At 44.4% G+C, this 15,700-nt stretch overlaps 1 protein-coding gene across 4 annotated transcripts in view; it reads right to left on the bottom strand.

Annotated features, from left to right (window-relative positions):
* Nucleotides 1-15,415, bottom strand: part of LOC109895951 (EMI domain-containing protein 1) — a 94,518-nt gene extending 79,103 nt beyond the window's left edge. The window contains exons 1-4 of one of the 4 annotated variants that reach the window (XM_020490081.2): nucleotides 14,962-15,399; nucleotides 14,594-14,790; nucleotides 597-710; nucleotides 344-447 (exon numbers count right to left, since the gene is read on the bottom strand). In XM_020490081.2, the coding sequence (XP_020345670.1) occupies nucleotides 344-447; nucleotides 597-710; nucleotides 14,594-14,781 (406 nt within the window). In that variant the 5' untranslated portion in view covers nucleotides 14,782-14,790; nucleotides 14,962-15,399. Of the gene's footprint in view, nucleotides 1-343; nucleotides 448-596; nucleotides 711-14,593 lie in introns of all 4 variants that reach the window. The other 3 variants (XM_031829993.1, XM_020490082.2, XM_020490080.2) reach the window with 3 other exon arrangements.
* Nucleotides 15,416-15,700: the final 285 nt, after the last annotated feature.

The raw sequence follows: 15,700 nt of genomic DNA, 5'->3' as shown, positions 1-15,700 counted from the left end.
AGAGAAGTACAGAAATGTACAGAGAAGTACAGAGAAGTACAGAGATGTACAGAGAAGTACAGAGATGTACAGAGAAGTACAGAGATGTACAGAGATGTACAGAGAAGTACAAAGAAGTACAGAGATGTACAGAGAAGTACATAGATGTACAGAGAAGTACAGAGATGTACAGAGATGTACAGAGAAGTACAGAGAAGTACAGAGAAGTACATAGATGTACAGAGAAGTACAGAGATGTACAGAGAAGTACAGAGAAGTACAGAGATGTGCTCAGCTGGAGAAGAACAGAGAAATCTGTAAGTGCATAAATCCCAGAAGATGTTGACATCTGTTGCCCTCTTACCTTCTTCACAGGCCGTGCCGCTGTAGCCTGGACAGCACTTCCACTCCAGAGAGTTGATGGTACGGTACACCACCTTATAGGAGGGTCTGACCACTGTCCGGTAGCTGGGGAACACACACAGGCCAACATCACAAACAGTGTATGGAGGAAACAGTTCCTCTGATCTTGTGGCTCATTCATCAAGGTGTAGATGTCGGGTGTGTTTGGTGAGGTTTTGACATGCAGTGTTTTGGATAAGAGGTCCCAGACTCACCTGCCCCCTGTGCATCCCTGTGGCCAGCGACATGTCTGGTAGACACGCTGCAGGGTTGTCCCATTCTGCACCTGGCAAGTCACCGTCTTAGTGACCGTATGGGGACACCAGTTCCTGAGAGAGAGGAAAGAGGCAGAGAGAGAGAAAGAGAGGGAGAGAGAGGGAGAAAGTGGGACACACAGAGCAGGTTTAGCATGCACACTCAAATTCAACAAGACAAAGGGTAACAGAAACACACTATTGGCTCCACACCTGTACAAAAAAAAATACAAGCCACAGGTGGTCATATCATTATCTGATAAAAACACACACACCCTGCAATCTCTCTCTCCCTCTCTCAAATACACACACACACACACACACACACACACACACACACACACACACACACACACACACACACACACACACACACACACACACACACACACACACACACACACACACACACACACACACACACACACACACACACACACACACACACTAACACACAAACACACACACACACACACACACAAAGGGAAATAGCCGTGCCCTTGCACTCAGTAAGCCGTCTACTCTGGGATTCGAATCTCTTTTCTCATTCTCTGCCCTCTTTCTTTTCAAAGTCCTTATGGTGTTTACATGAGTTCAATCAGCCGTGACACTTGCGGGAGTGCATTGTAGGCTGTGTTTATATTGCGGTCTTTCCCCTATCAATACACATCCGCTGGCTTTTTCCCGCCTGGGTCTCAGAAGAGGCAGAGTCACTGAGGGGGACCAGAGGGGGCAGGGTCTCACACAGAGAATAGAGTGAGTTTTCAAACACAGGCTAATAGTAGGTCATAGGCCCACTCCTTTTCCAAGACGACTCCTTTCGTAATACGTTATCAGGAATTGCTTTGCACAGCTGGAAAGGCTGGGAGCGGGATGACCTGCCAGGAAAACAGCTTACCCAGAGGTCACAGGTCAACACCAGATGCTGAAGCCCTCATTAGTCAAAATGTGTCTTTTAAGAATAAGTTATACACATTTACCTCAAGTTTTTATATAGTCTCTATAAAGGCTTTGTATACTTACTCTCACTACTTATGAAGCGCTCACTACTAGCGAAGCTCTTGGTTTTCGGACCTCTTTTGAACCATATGCAGCCAAGGACAAAGAACAGGGAGTCAGTGCAGTAGTGTATCAGTTAGCCTGGACCAGCTCTTGTCCATGTTAGTCAACCAAGACTAGATCTGTTTCCCTGGGCTGTGCCGTGTAGAATAGATATTTGAGTCGGATTAGGAGAGGAGCTATGGGATGGTTTCAATCACTGCATTATTGGTCGGAAGAAAATGCTAACAAGGGAAACAATACTCAGAAATAAAGGGGAAACCTCTCCATGGTATTCGTTAAACATGTCCTACAGTGCATTCGGAAAGGATTCAGAACCCTTCACTTTTTCCAGATTTTGTTACGTTACAGCCTTAATCTAAAATGGATGAAATCATATTTTTCCCTCATCCCCCATCCCGACAACCATAAATCAAGGAAACATGGAGTGGCTCTTAGAGAAATGTAATGTATGAGGAACATACGGAGGCTATTCCACGAAACATGTGTTAGCAGTCTTTTATTAACAATGAAGTGCACAAATACCCTGATTACCCTCATATGGCTAGGGCTGAATAGATGTGATACAGTAACACTGGAGTCACAATGTTTCAACCAATGACTGTACTGAATGTGTGTGAGACTGTGTGTGTGTGTACACTGCTGGACAATGCCAAGGGCATAAGATGCTGAGCAGCCCTAAAACAGCTCACAGTAACAATCCACACATGCTGTGGTGTCCGTACACAAGCCCCTACTAGGGCTGTATGATATAGGGAACCAGTTTGAACTATTTGAGCAATTTCCAAGGGCATAAAATCCTAAATGCAACTTATTGGCGTTAGAAGACAGACGAGGGGAGGTGGGATGCAGCAGGACACTGTTGGCAGCTCCTAGTGGCCATGCGTGAGCACAGGTCTTCCTCCCACCTACACACTTAATATGCGTAATTGTGCAAACACAATGATCTCTTTCATGGTGAATTAGCACAAGCAGAACAATGAAGTCTTTCTTTCCATGTTTTTCGTCTAACTAACATACTTCTGGATGCTAGTGCTAAACTCTTGCTTCTTATTCATCCACCCAGAAGTTTCCCAATATGCTTTAAGCAGAGTCAGTGGCGCACCATCTACTGTGTAGCTATAGAGACGTATGCCCCAGGAAAACGCCCACCCCTGCTAACTCTGCCACCGCTGCTGAAAAAAATCCTAGGGGAAACACAGATCCACCTGACACAGACCACGACAACAGCTACTGTCACTTTTCCCTACCTATTTAACACTGTAAGAGCCTCCACCTTCCCGAAGCCAGGTGAAGTCACACAGTAGTACAATTCAGTCTCGACAGAGCTGTGGTCAGGTAGGGTTAAAGGTCCAATGCAAATCAAATCAAAGTTGATTTGTCACGTGCGCTGAATACAGCAGGTAAAACAGTGAAATGCTTACTTACAGGCCCTAACCAACAGTGCAATTTCTAAGTAAAAAATAGGTATTAGGTGAACAATAGACAAGTAAAGAAATAAAAAACCAGAGTAAAAAGATATAAAAGTGGCGAGGCTATATACAGTAGCGAGGCTCTATACAGGCACTAGTGAGTCAGGCCAATTGAGGTAGTATGTACATGTAGGTATGGTTAAAGTGACAATGCATATATGATAAAGAGAAAGTAGCAGTAGCGTAAAATGGGGGTTGGCAGGTGGTTGGCGGGTGGTCGGTGGCGGGACACAATGCAGATAGTCCGGGTAGCCAATGTGTCTAGTCGGGCTAATTGAGGTAGTATGTACATGAATGTATAGTTAAAGTGACTATGCATATATGATAAACAGAGAGTAGCAACAACGTAAAAGAGGGGTTGGGGACACACACAATGCAAATAGTCTGGGTAACCGTTTGATTACCTATTCAGGAGTCTTATGGCTTGGGGGTTGAGCTGTTGAGAAGCCTTTGGTCCTAGATTTGGCGCTCCGGTACCGCCTGCTATCCGGTAGTAGAGAGAACAGTCTATGACTGGGGTAGCTGGGGTCTTTGACCATTTTAGGGCCTTCCTCTGACACCGCCTGGTGTAGAGGTCCTGGATGGCAGGTAGCTTATCCCTAGTGATGTACTGGGCCATACGCACTACCCTCTGTAGTGCCTTGCGGTCAGAGGCCGAGCAGTTGCCGTACCAGGCAGTGATGCAACCATGCTCTCGATGTTGCAGCTGTAAAACCTTTTGAGGATATGAGGACCCATGCCAAATATTTTTTGTTTCCTGAGGGGGAATAGGCTTTGTTGTGCCCTCTTCATGACTGTCTTGGTGTGTTTGGATCATTCTAGTTTGTTGGTGATGTGGACACCAAGGAACTTGAAGCTCTCAACCTGCTTCACTACAGCCCCATCGATGAGAATGGGGGCGATGCTCGGTCCTCCTTTTCCTGTAGTCCACAATCATCTCCTTAGTCTTGGTTACGTTGAGGGATATGTTGTTATCCTGGCACAACCCGGCCAGGTCTCCGACCTCCTCCCTATAGGTTGTCTCATCGTTGTCAGTGATCAGGCCTACCACTGTTGTGTCGTCTGCAAACTTAATGATGGTGTTGGAGTCGTGCCTGGCCGTGCAGTCATGGGTGAACAGGGAGTACAGGAGGGGACTAAGCACGCACCCCTGAGGGGCACCAGTGTTTAGGATCAACGTGACAGATGTGTTGCTACCTACCCTCTCCACCTGGGGGCGGCCCGTCAGGAAGTCTAGGATCCAGTTGCAGAGGGAGGTGTTTAGTCCTAGGTTCCTTAGCTTAGTGATGAGCTTTGAGGGTACTATGGTGTTGAACACTGAGCTGAAGTCAACAAATAGCACTCTCACATAGGTGTTCCTTATGTCCAGGTGGGAAAGGGCAGTGTGGAGTGCAACAGAGATTGCGTCATGTTGAAAATGTCAGTGAAGACACCTGCCAGTTGGTCAGCACATGCCTGGAGCACACGTCCTGGTAATCCATCTGACCTCGCGGCCTTGTGAATGTTGACCTGTTTAAAGGTCTTACTCACGTCGGCTTCGGCTACGGAGAGCGTGATCACACAGTCGTCCTGAACAGCTGATGCTTTCATGCATGCTTCTGTGTTGCTTGCCTCGAAGCAAGCATAGAAGTGATTTAGCTCGTCTGGTAGGCTTGTGTCACTGGGCAGCTCGCGACTGTGCTTCCCATTTGTAGTGTGTAATAGTTTGCAAGCCCTGCCAGAAAAGACAAGCATCGGAGCCGGTGTTGTACGATTCAATCTTAGCCCTGTATTGGTGCTTTGCCTGTTTGATGGTTCGTCGGAGGGCATAGCAGGATTTCTTATAAGCTTCCAGGTTAGAGTCCCACATCTTGAAAGCGGCAGCTCTACCCTTTAGCTCAGGGCGAATGTTGCCTGTAATCCATGGCTTCTGGTTGGAGTAGGTATGTACAGTCACTGTGAGGATGATGTCCTCGATGCACTTATTGATAAAGCCAGTGACTGATGTGGTGTACTCCTCAATGCAATCGGAAGAATCCCAGAACATATTCCATTCTGTGATTGCAAAACAGTCCTGTAGTCTAGCATCTGCGTCATCTGACCACTTTTTTATAGACTGTGGTGCTTTCTGCTTTAATTTTTGCTGGTAAGCAGGCATCAGGAGGATAGAATTGTGGTCAGATTTACCAAATGGAGGGCGAGGGAGAGCTTTGTACGTGTCTCTGTGTGTGGAGTACAGGTAATCTAGAATTTTTTTCCCCTCTTTTTGCGCATTTAACATGTAGATAGAGATGAGGTAGAACTGATTTAAGTTTCCCTGTATTAAAGCCTCCGGCCACTGGGAACCCCGCCTCTGGGTGAGTGGTTCCCTGTTTGCTTATTTCCTTATACAGCTGACTGAGTGCGGTCTTAGTGCGGTCTTAGTGCCCAAATCCATATAGATGAAAACTCTCTTGGCAAATAGTGTGGTCTACAGTTCATCATAAGACATTCTACTTCAGGCGAGTAAATCTAGAGACTTCCTTAGATTTCGTGCAGCAAGTATGTGGACATCCCTTCAAATTAGTGGATTCGGCTATTTCAGCCACACCCATTGCTGACAGGTGTATAAAACCGAGCACACAGCCATGCAATCTCCATAGACAAACATTGGCAGTAGAATGGCCCGTACTGAAGAGCACAGGGACTTCAACATGGCACAGTCTTAGGATGCCACCTTTCCAACAAGTCAGTTCGTCAAAGTTATGCCATGCCCACTCCTCTTCAATGGCTGTGCGAAGTTGCTGGATATTGGCGGGAACTGGAAATGCTGTCGTACACGTCAATCCAGAGCATCCCAAATGTGCTCAATGGTTGACATGTCTGATGAGTATGCAGGCCATGGAAGAAATGGGACATTTTCAGCTTCCAGGAATCATGTACAGATCCTTGCAACATCGGGACATGCATTATAATGCTGAAACATGAGGCAATTGTGGTGGACTACTGGCATAACAATGGGCCTCAGCATCTCACAGTATCTCTGTGCATTCCAATTGCCTTTGATAAAATGTAATTGTTTTCGTTGTACGTAGCTCATGCCTGCTCATACCCTAACCCCACCGCCACCATGGAGCACCAAGTTCACAACATTGACATCGGCAAACTGCTTGCCCACACAATGCCATACACGGTGTCTGCCATCTGCCCGGTACAGTTGAAACTGGGATTCATTCATGAGGAGGACACTTCTCCAGCGTGCCAGTGGCCATTTGCCAACTGAAGTAGGTTACAACGCCGAACTGCAGTCAGATCAAGACCCTGGTGAGGACATCAAGCACACAGATGAGCTTCTCTGAGACAGTTTCTGACAGTTTGTACAGAAATTCTTCAGATGTGCAAACCCACAGTTTCATTAGCTGTCTAATTCTCTAAAACGGCCTCCCAACTGGCGCAGCGGTCTAAGGCACTGTATTGTACTGCTGAGGCGCCACTACAGCCTCAGTTTCGATACCAGACTCTGTCACAGCCAACCATGACTGGGAGCCCCTTGGGCGGCGTATGCTTGGCCCAGTGTCATCCGAGTTAGGGGAGGGTTTGGCCGGTGGGATTTTCTTGGCTCATCATTCTCTAGCGACTCCTTGTGAAAGGTCGGGTGCCTGCAACCTGACTTCGGTTGTCAGTTGGACAGTGTTTCCTCCGACACATTGGTGCAGCTGGCTTTCGGGTTAAGCGAGCAGTGTGTTAAGAAGCAGCGCGGCTTGGCAGGTCATGTTTCCGGAGGACGCATGACTCTCGACCTTCGCCTCTCGACCTTCGTCCGTTGGGGAGTTGCTGCGATGAGTTACAAGTTTGTAACTACCAATTGGATATCACACGCTTATGGTAGCGTAATGAACATAAAATTCTCTGGTAACAGCTCTGGTGGACATTTCTGCCGTCAGGATGCCAATTGCCCTCTCCCTCAAAACTTGTGGCATTGGGTTGTGTGATAAAACTGCACATTCTAGTGGACTTTTATTGTCCCCAGCACAAGATACACGTGTCTAATGCCATTTTCTTTGTTCATGTTATGTTGCCGCAATATAACAGAATTACTGGTAGGCCTGGGGCTACTCGCACTCAAAACCATAAAAAGGAAAAACCAAAGAGGGCGAGATGCAAAACTTTATTTCATGCTGCAATATAATAACTTGCTGGTATGACTTGACTTAGGTCTACTTTTGGTATTACACTAATAAAGTTAAGAAACTTTTGTGAAGGTTTGGTGTGGTATGGCTATTATTAGGTTTGACTACTGCAGGCTTATGAAGGCAATGCGCACCAGTGTTTCAACTGACTCCGACAGTTGAACTTGAGCTGAGGAAGAAGGTTTTAGGCCTACCAGACTTTATTCTAACAATAATGCTTATCCTTCTGTACGCCTATATCTCTATAGCAATAGTAGCCTATCTGACAAGTATAAATGCATGTCGGTGTCAGGAACATGGCGCCGGCATGTCTATATTTATCTCGATCTCTCTAGGGCTAGGCCTAAGCATTATATTTATAAAATATCTAAATATACTGTAGAGTGGAGACGCCTAAGCCTATAGGCCTATCTGCATGTAGTGCCCTGATGCATTTAGTGCTCAAATCTCTGACAGCTGAACCGTGAGGTGGACAATTATTGTTTTAGGAAAGTAAAAATGAATAAAACAATAGGCTATAAAGTTTTGAATATCCTACACAACGAAACACAACAAATATTTTTTTGTCATTTGTTTTAGGCAGGTTTTAAGGACAAGTAACTGTGGATCATTTGGCCATTTTCAGTCATTTGATGGCGCTGGCAGTGCCCGGTGGGAGATTTCTTTCTCTCTCTTTCTTTCTACTCTCAGAAATGAATGGGTATTTGGTATTTATAAGGATCCCCATCAGCCGCTACTCTTCCTGGGGTCCACATGAAACATGACACAATACATAGTACAGAATAGTATTAGTCCAGGACTGAAATACATACATTTAAAACATCAAACATAGCCTACATATCAGTACATATACACAATATGTAGTCAAATGTATTCCGATACCAACGTTTAGCAATTTACCATCCAGGTGTCGGTACCAGGTGGTTTGTACTTATTTATAGACATCAGCAATGTTTTCACCTCTTCGACAGCCACTTTGTGGAACTTAAAACTACAGCGCTTGTCTTTCATTATTTGGTCCTTGAAACATGAATATGAACACTCAGCATTTGTTGTTTACATGTCATACCTAAGTTTACTGCTCTCTTGGATCCAAACCTGCACGTGTCTGTTTGGGTCTGTTTTTCCAATGGGCCTTTTTCGGAACGGGTCTATGTTTAAATATATATACAGTATATTTATGCACATTAGGTCGGGTGGGAAAGCTACAGATCTATTTCGAAACAGGTCCAACTTTTTGGACCCGTGAAGACCTCTAGTGCAAACCTTCTACAGCGTTGAGCTGTTCCCAGGGGTACAAGGTGTGAAACCCAACAGCACGGCTGTGTTTAACTGGCACTGGCACCAGGCAGGCAGGCAGGCCCACAGTGGGTATCAGGTCTCTCTGCAAACACCCCACACTCCCTCCCTTCCTGCCAGCTTCCCTCCCTGCCTCCCTCCTTTACTCCTGATGCCGGGCCAAAACCATGTAAATCACAAAGCACCATGAGCACTCAAACAGATCACAGCCAATGTTTAGAAGGAGAAAGAAAATAGAAATCCATAAGGGAGAAAGATCTCGCCAAGACAGTAAAATAGAGGGGGGAGCGTGATGCTGATGACAAGATTCTACTCTTCAAAAAGAGATTTGCTGCTGTTGTCCCCTCACTGCAGTGTGGCTGGGGACTGTTAACACAAGGAGGCTCTTTCAAGACCATATATAGTTAGGTAATAACACTTTAAGCTTTAAGAGAGACATTGGAAAGAGATTAACAACAACAGAGAGAGTGAGAGAGATAAAGAGAGGAACAACCCCAGAGCCAAGCCCTCAGATGCAAAGAGAAAGAAAAAGTAGTTGAGGCAGGCAGGCTCACAGAGTACAGAAGAAGGCCAGGTAGGGTGAATAACGTCCAGGTGCGTTCGCCACTGAGCTTCCTGTTTCAGTCCCTCTCCCTCTCAATAACTCTCTGCCTTTGGGACAGAGTTGAAGAATCCCAGCCCCCCTTCTTCCCCTCTTTCTCCACCCCTATGCTGTGTGAGGAGGGTAAGAATGCCAAAAAATATTAAATTTAGTATGATAAAAAATCTCACAGAATTTCTCTAGATTTCTGGCTGTGGGAAAAGCGCTTGTGGAGAACAAATGACAATAGACAGATTTGGCAGACAGCCAGACGAGAGGAGAGGAGAGGAGAGGAGGAGGAGAGGAGGAGGCAGAGGTCATTTTACCATAGAGTTCACAAAGGAAGCCCCCAGTAGGACAGACAAGGGGTTAGAGGATGGACCAATTAGGATGCACTGTTGGTCCAAAGGCACAGGTAAGTGGGAAATCTGAGGTTTGTAGGTTTTCAACTCATTGCCTATCAAATATACAGTGTAAATGGGGTCATATTGCACTTCATAAGGCTTCCACTAGATGTCAACAGTCTTTAGAACCTTGTTTCAGGCTTCTACTGTGAAGGAGGAGAGAATAAGAGCTGATTGAGTAAGAGGTCTGGCAGAGTGCCATGAGCTCAGTCTCGCGTGCGCCAGTGAGAGGTAGCTGCGTTCCTTTTTCTTTCTAAAGACAAAGGAATTCTCCAGTTGAAACATTATTGAAGATTTATGTTAAAAACATCCTAAAGATTGATTCTATACATCGTTTGACATGTTTCCACGACCTGTAATGTAACTTTTTGGACTTTTCGTCTGAACTTTCGCCTGGACTTGCCCGCGCCTTGTGAGTTTGGATTTGTGAACTAAACGCGCTAACATAAATGAGGTATTTGGACATAAATGATGGACTTTATCGAACAAAACAAACATTTATTGTGGAACTGGGATTCCTGGGAGTGCATTCTGATGAAGATCATCAAAGGTAAGTGAATATTTATAATGCTATTTCTGACTTCTGTTGACTCCACAACATGGCGGGTATCTGTATGGCTTGTTTTTGTGTCTGAGCACCGTACTCAGATTATTGCACGGTGTGCTTTTTTCGTAAAGCTTTTTTGAAATCTGACACAGCGGTTGCATTAACCAATATTTACTTCAATATTTTTGAATTTCGCGCTCTGCCTTTTCAGAGGATGTTGTCGAGGAACCCCTAGCCTTATTAACAGTGGTGTAAAATACTTAAGTAAAAATACTTGAAAGTACTACTTAAGTTGATTTTTGGGGTATCTGTACATTCTATTTATATTTCTGACAACTTTTACTTTTACTTCACTACATTCCTAAAGAAATTAATGTATATTTATTCCATAAATTTCCCTTACACCCAAAAGTATGCACAAATACTTAGCAGGACATTGATAATGGTCTAATTCACACACTTATCAAAAGAACATACCTGGTCATCCCTGCAGCTTCTTATCTGATGGACTCACTAAACACATTTGTAAATTATGTCTGAGTGTTGGAGCGTGCACCTGGCTATCCGTAAATAAATAAAAAACAAGAAAATTATGCTGTCTGGTTTGCTTAATATAAGGAATTTGAAATTATTTTCACTTTTACTTTTGATACTTAAGTATATTTTAGCTTGTGATACTTTTGATACTGGAGAGAGCGAGCTGGAAAGAATGAGAGCGAGCTTCTAGACTATCTAGTCGACAAATGAAATACGTTATTCTGCACAAAGCTAGAGGGAAAGTTAGAAGGACTGATTTTTTATCAAGGATATCAGAGAATACAACACAGAGTTAGATAAGAAGGGTATTTTCTTTTAGAAAACCACACTAATAGAGATAGAGAAACGCAAAAGAGATCAATAGAAAATGATAACGCCAAAGAAAAGCAAAGATGATATAAGTAATACTAATATAGAGAGTTTCATGGTCTTCACGGCACTGCTCTGTGGGTTGAAATACTGCAGTGGTGTAGAGGAGGTGTTGAATGAGAGAGTTTAATTGGGGACATGAGGGGTGGACAATTGTGCTGCTGGTTCAATCAGGGTCAAAGGACATGTCAGGGGTGAATGAGAGGAGGGGGCCAAGCAGAGCCGGCAAAAGGGCTTTCCATACTGGATAAACGTCCCTGCCCTGGGTCAGTGAACGCCCAATGAAAACACCTAGACACCATCAAAGTTCAGAGCGAGGCCTTGAAGGGGTTTTGGAAGACAAGTGGGTATCACACAGCAGTCTGACACAGTGAGCCTGAATGAACCCATCCTCATCCAGCCCAGCTGTGGCCAAGACAACAGGTTGGAGTTCACCTGTGTGTGTGTGTGTGTGTGTGTGTGTGTGTGTGTGTGTGTGTGTGTGTGTGTGTGTGTGTGTGTGTGTGTGTGTGTGTGTGTGTGTGTGTGTGTGTGTGTGTGTGTGTGTGTGTGTGTGTGTGTGTGTGTGTGTGTGTGTGTGTGTGTGTGTGACTGTCAGCTCCTCTGTTGGGGGTAGTTCAGGAGAATGCGTGGTGAGGCTGAGTGGAGGTGGTGATGGGTCAGATTCTAAAGGTCCCACAGGGAGTAGGCTGTCTGGCAGTCAGACCATGACTTCCCCTCCTCAGGCAGCACAGGAAATAGCTGCTGTCTTAACCCTTCCCTCTGCTTGGCTCCAATAGCCCTCATTAAGGCCACGGTTGAAAAAACTGCTGCATTGGGCTGGCTACTCAACAGAGGGACGGTACAAGTCAAGAGCTCACTCAAGTACAGTTAACCCCTTCCATTTGCATAGGTGGTACTATTTCTATTGAACAGGTTGTTGGGGCATGCAGTTGTTTCTAGCTATTATCCAATGTCATTAGTTGCATTGCCTTATTGTAAGAAAGCATAGTTGTTTAGTACGATTATTTTTGTTACTGTAATGGCTTTAATACTTTAGTGTTTCTACTTGCCACTGGCTGTCACTAGTCAGCATGCCTCTATTGTAAGAATGCATAGTGGTTTACTTAAAAAATATTTTGGAAAAATGTAATAGCCATGTGATTTTTTGCAAGCTCTGATGCTTGACGTATCGCACTCTGATATTTTTCTGGCTTGTGTCGTGTACATGTCATTTTTTCCTGATTGTATGTCATGTACCTGTTTGTGTGATACTGATGTGCAGTGGTGGAAAAAGTACCCAATAGTCCTACTTGAGTACAAGTAAAGATACCTTAATAGAAAAGGATTCATGTAAATGTGAAAGTCACCTAGTAAAATACTACTTGAGTAAAGGTCAAAAAGTATTTTGTTTTAAATATACTTATGTATCAAAAGTAAAAGAAACAGTACGAATAATTTAAAAATCCTTATATTAAGGGGCACACTCCAACACTCAGACATAATTTATAAACAAAGCATTTGTGTTTAGTGAGTCTGCCAGATCAGAGGCAGTTTGGATGACCAGGGATGTTCTCTTGATAAGTGTGTGAAATGGACCATTTTACTGTCCTGTTAAGCATTCAAAATGTAACAAGTACTTTTGGCTGTTAGGGAAAATGTATGGAGTAAAAAGTACATCATTTTCTTTAGGAATGTAGTGAAGTAAAAGTTGTAAAAAATATAAATAGTAAAGTAAAGTACAGCTCCCCAAAAAACTACTTAAGCAGTACTTTAAAATATTTTTACTTATGTGCTTTACACAACTGCTGACGTGTTCATGATGCGGTCTTGGTCCAGGTCTCTCTTTATTTTTATTCCTTTTTATGCCGTTCTGGTTGCTGGTCTGAATCTAGCACTAGGTAGGTATGACTGGAGACTTCTTTCAGTCATTGTTATCTCTTGACCAATACTCATTAACTCTTGAGCACCCTTCCCTTGTTGAAATCAACTTTTATCTCTCTCAGTACCTCTGTTGTCAATACATTGTTCAATGCCTTGTATGTGGACAAAGGACTTGGGCCTTTAGGAATGTTACAGTGCTCCTACTATGGCCATGTGAGCGGAGAGGACAGCCCTCTGTCCTACACAGAGCTAATGGTAATGCCCCCAACTGGTCTTGTTGACACACACCATAAACATGCCTGTCTACATAAAGCAGCCTAGACAGACAGCAGGTGGAGGGAGATTAGTTATGCAGCTCCTCTAATGTCATGTCAAACCCACTGATCCCATCCTCAGACCAGGGCTGACTCACTAGAATACCCCCCTCTCCACCTTCCATGCGCCCTCCCTTCCCCACTAGCCCAAGTAACCTTCAAACAGCAGCCGAGTAAACTGTAAACTTCACCTCTTCCAAGTCCAGATGCATTAGGGCTGCAGCTGCATGTGCTTAGTAAACATGTCCACCAACCACGGCACATGAATGACAGAGAGAGGCTCAGGGTGGGGTAGTGAACACAGCACCAGCGGACCAAAACCAGGATCTCTCTGCACCATCTGGACACTTCCCAGGGACACTTCACCCATCAGGAGGATCCTCCACCCACTACCCCCCACCACTCAGAACCTGAGAGCGTAAATATTAGTGTGATGGGGAACTTAATCACATCCACATTGGCTGTCCGGGCTCTGTGAAAAACTTGTTCTAAAGGGAAGCTGGTGTTTTCCCCCTCTGTTAACATAAAACAGACCAGTGTTGTCCATTCACTACCCATTCCCATTGTAGAACTCCCCAGATGAGAGTGTTGAGTTTGTGGTTTGTGCCTGTCGTTAAGGATGTGTATGGGGCTTAGTGGAAGAGCCTCAAAGGACTGAGGACTGAGCCTGGTCAGATGTGAGGAGGTTCCTGACAGCTGAGCGGCAGCAGATGTTGGAGAGAAGAGAGAGGTGCTGCTGGACAGACTAGAGCACAGTTTAGAGACAGCGCTTCTCTCACAGGACAGGAGCCAATAGGCCACCCAGAGCGACAGTGGGCAGGCCAGGCAGGAACGCAGAGACAATGAGGATGGGACAGTGTGCTGCTTGGACAGGAAAAAGGAAAACCCAGTGTGAAGAAGACAATGAGACCTTCTAGATGGATAGGATAGGGATGGGGAAGCTCTGTCATTGTTGGTTGTATAAACAGGCAGAAAAGGGGACTTTGAGGAGATGGATGGAATTGATAACAATAGGAGGTTAATTATAAGTATATTGGAAAATAAATAATAGCATTTTAGTCAACTAAAATGAGTTGTGGATAGAGTATTTATTTAGGGACATTAAATGTAGCACAGTCTATGAATGTGTCACAATCTGAATATGCATTATGAATGGTACGCACACTAAAGCAGGTAGTTCATGTGAACGGATGCTTCAAGGACACAGAACCTTTGAGTGAGACTTTGACACGTTTGTTTTATTATGCCTTATGATGATCTAGCCTACTTACAGTATCATCAACATTTCCATGAAATGTTATAATTAGCCTCTAATACACGAACTTAGAAGATAAACAACAATAAATGATCATGCATGTATCCATACCTTTTTTGATAAATAGAGGTTTGAGACGCTGCGGACGACTCTCTGTTGAGTTGGGTCCCAGCTGAATATTTGTAAAGCCCCGTCCTCCAGGTGGCATGAGCTGCAGAGGTCAGCCACAGCAGCAGCACAATCCAACGGAAACTTTTTCGGCAAAGCGCGGACACAACGTCCCGTTGACACGCTCCCATTTCCGCGGCCTCAAAAAAGCACAGGCAGAAAAGTTCCTAAAAAGCTCAGGCTGACTGGAAAGCAGAGCTAGTGAGTGAAATATTTATATGCCTTAAAGTCCAGGTTTTTGCGTCACCGAGAGGGAGCGCATTCCATCATCAACCAAATACATAAAATGTAAATATATAAATTACACGTACCGTTATAATAGCAAAAAATAAAGTGGATGCCTTTTAAATGCCACGAAAAGAAAGGTGACAATGACACCCCGTGATGTCGCACAAAAATCAAAATCACGGACTTTGCCGAAAGTTCCCCACATGCCCAAATCTATCAGCAGTGTTCCGAAGCAACCAGACGAAGTAAACTTGGAATTGTGACTGGTCAGTCTCTTTTCTTTTCAATATCAACTCTCCCTCCCCCCGTCTGTGCGTAATGTAGCCTGTCTCGTGTCGAGCGTCTCACAATGGGCAAGAAACTATAGTTTTATACTCTACGTGAGTCTTTTAAAAGCAGAGCCTGCAGTCTTTTACCCTGCCCATTCCCCGTTTCAACCTTTCACCGCGGACAAGGCATGCCTACAACAACACGGATTCGCTTTACGCATCTGTCATCAGGTCATTACACTAAACACTGAACTACCCCAGAGTGACTGATATTCCTCAGTAATCATTTAGTTTAGAAAGTCTACTATGGTACACGTGGGAATCACGTGCACATGATTGTGAAATAAAGAAGTGAGTAGGATCATGCATTCTGATGATAATAAACTGATGATAATAAACATGAATACATACACATACTGTAGTTTAATATTATGGTGGTGTTGATGACCTTAAATTAAAGTCTTTGCTATTGATTGTCATTGAGTGTCATATTAATGTGCATCCTTTACTGTAGGACAAAAGACCCATATGCCAGACACACTTTTGCATTGTG

This window comes from Oncorhynchus kisutch, linkage group LG8 (assembly GCF_002021735.2).
Source record: "Oncorhynchus kisutch isolate 150728-3 linkage group LG8, Okis_V2, whole genome shotgun sequence".
NCBI lineage: Eukaryota > Metazoa > Chordata > Actinopteri > Salmoniformes > Salmonidae > Oncorhynchus > Oncorhynchus kisutch.
Note: the sequence above shows the minus strand (reverse complement) of the source record. Positions and strands in the feature narration are given on the sequence as shown.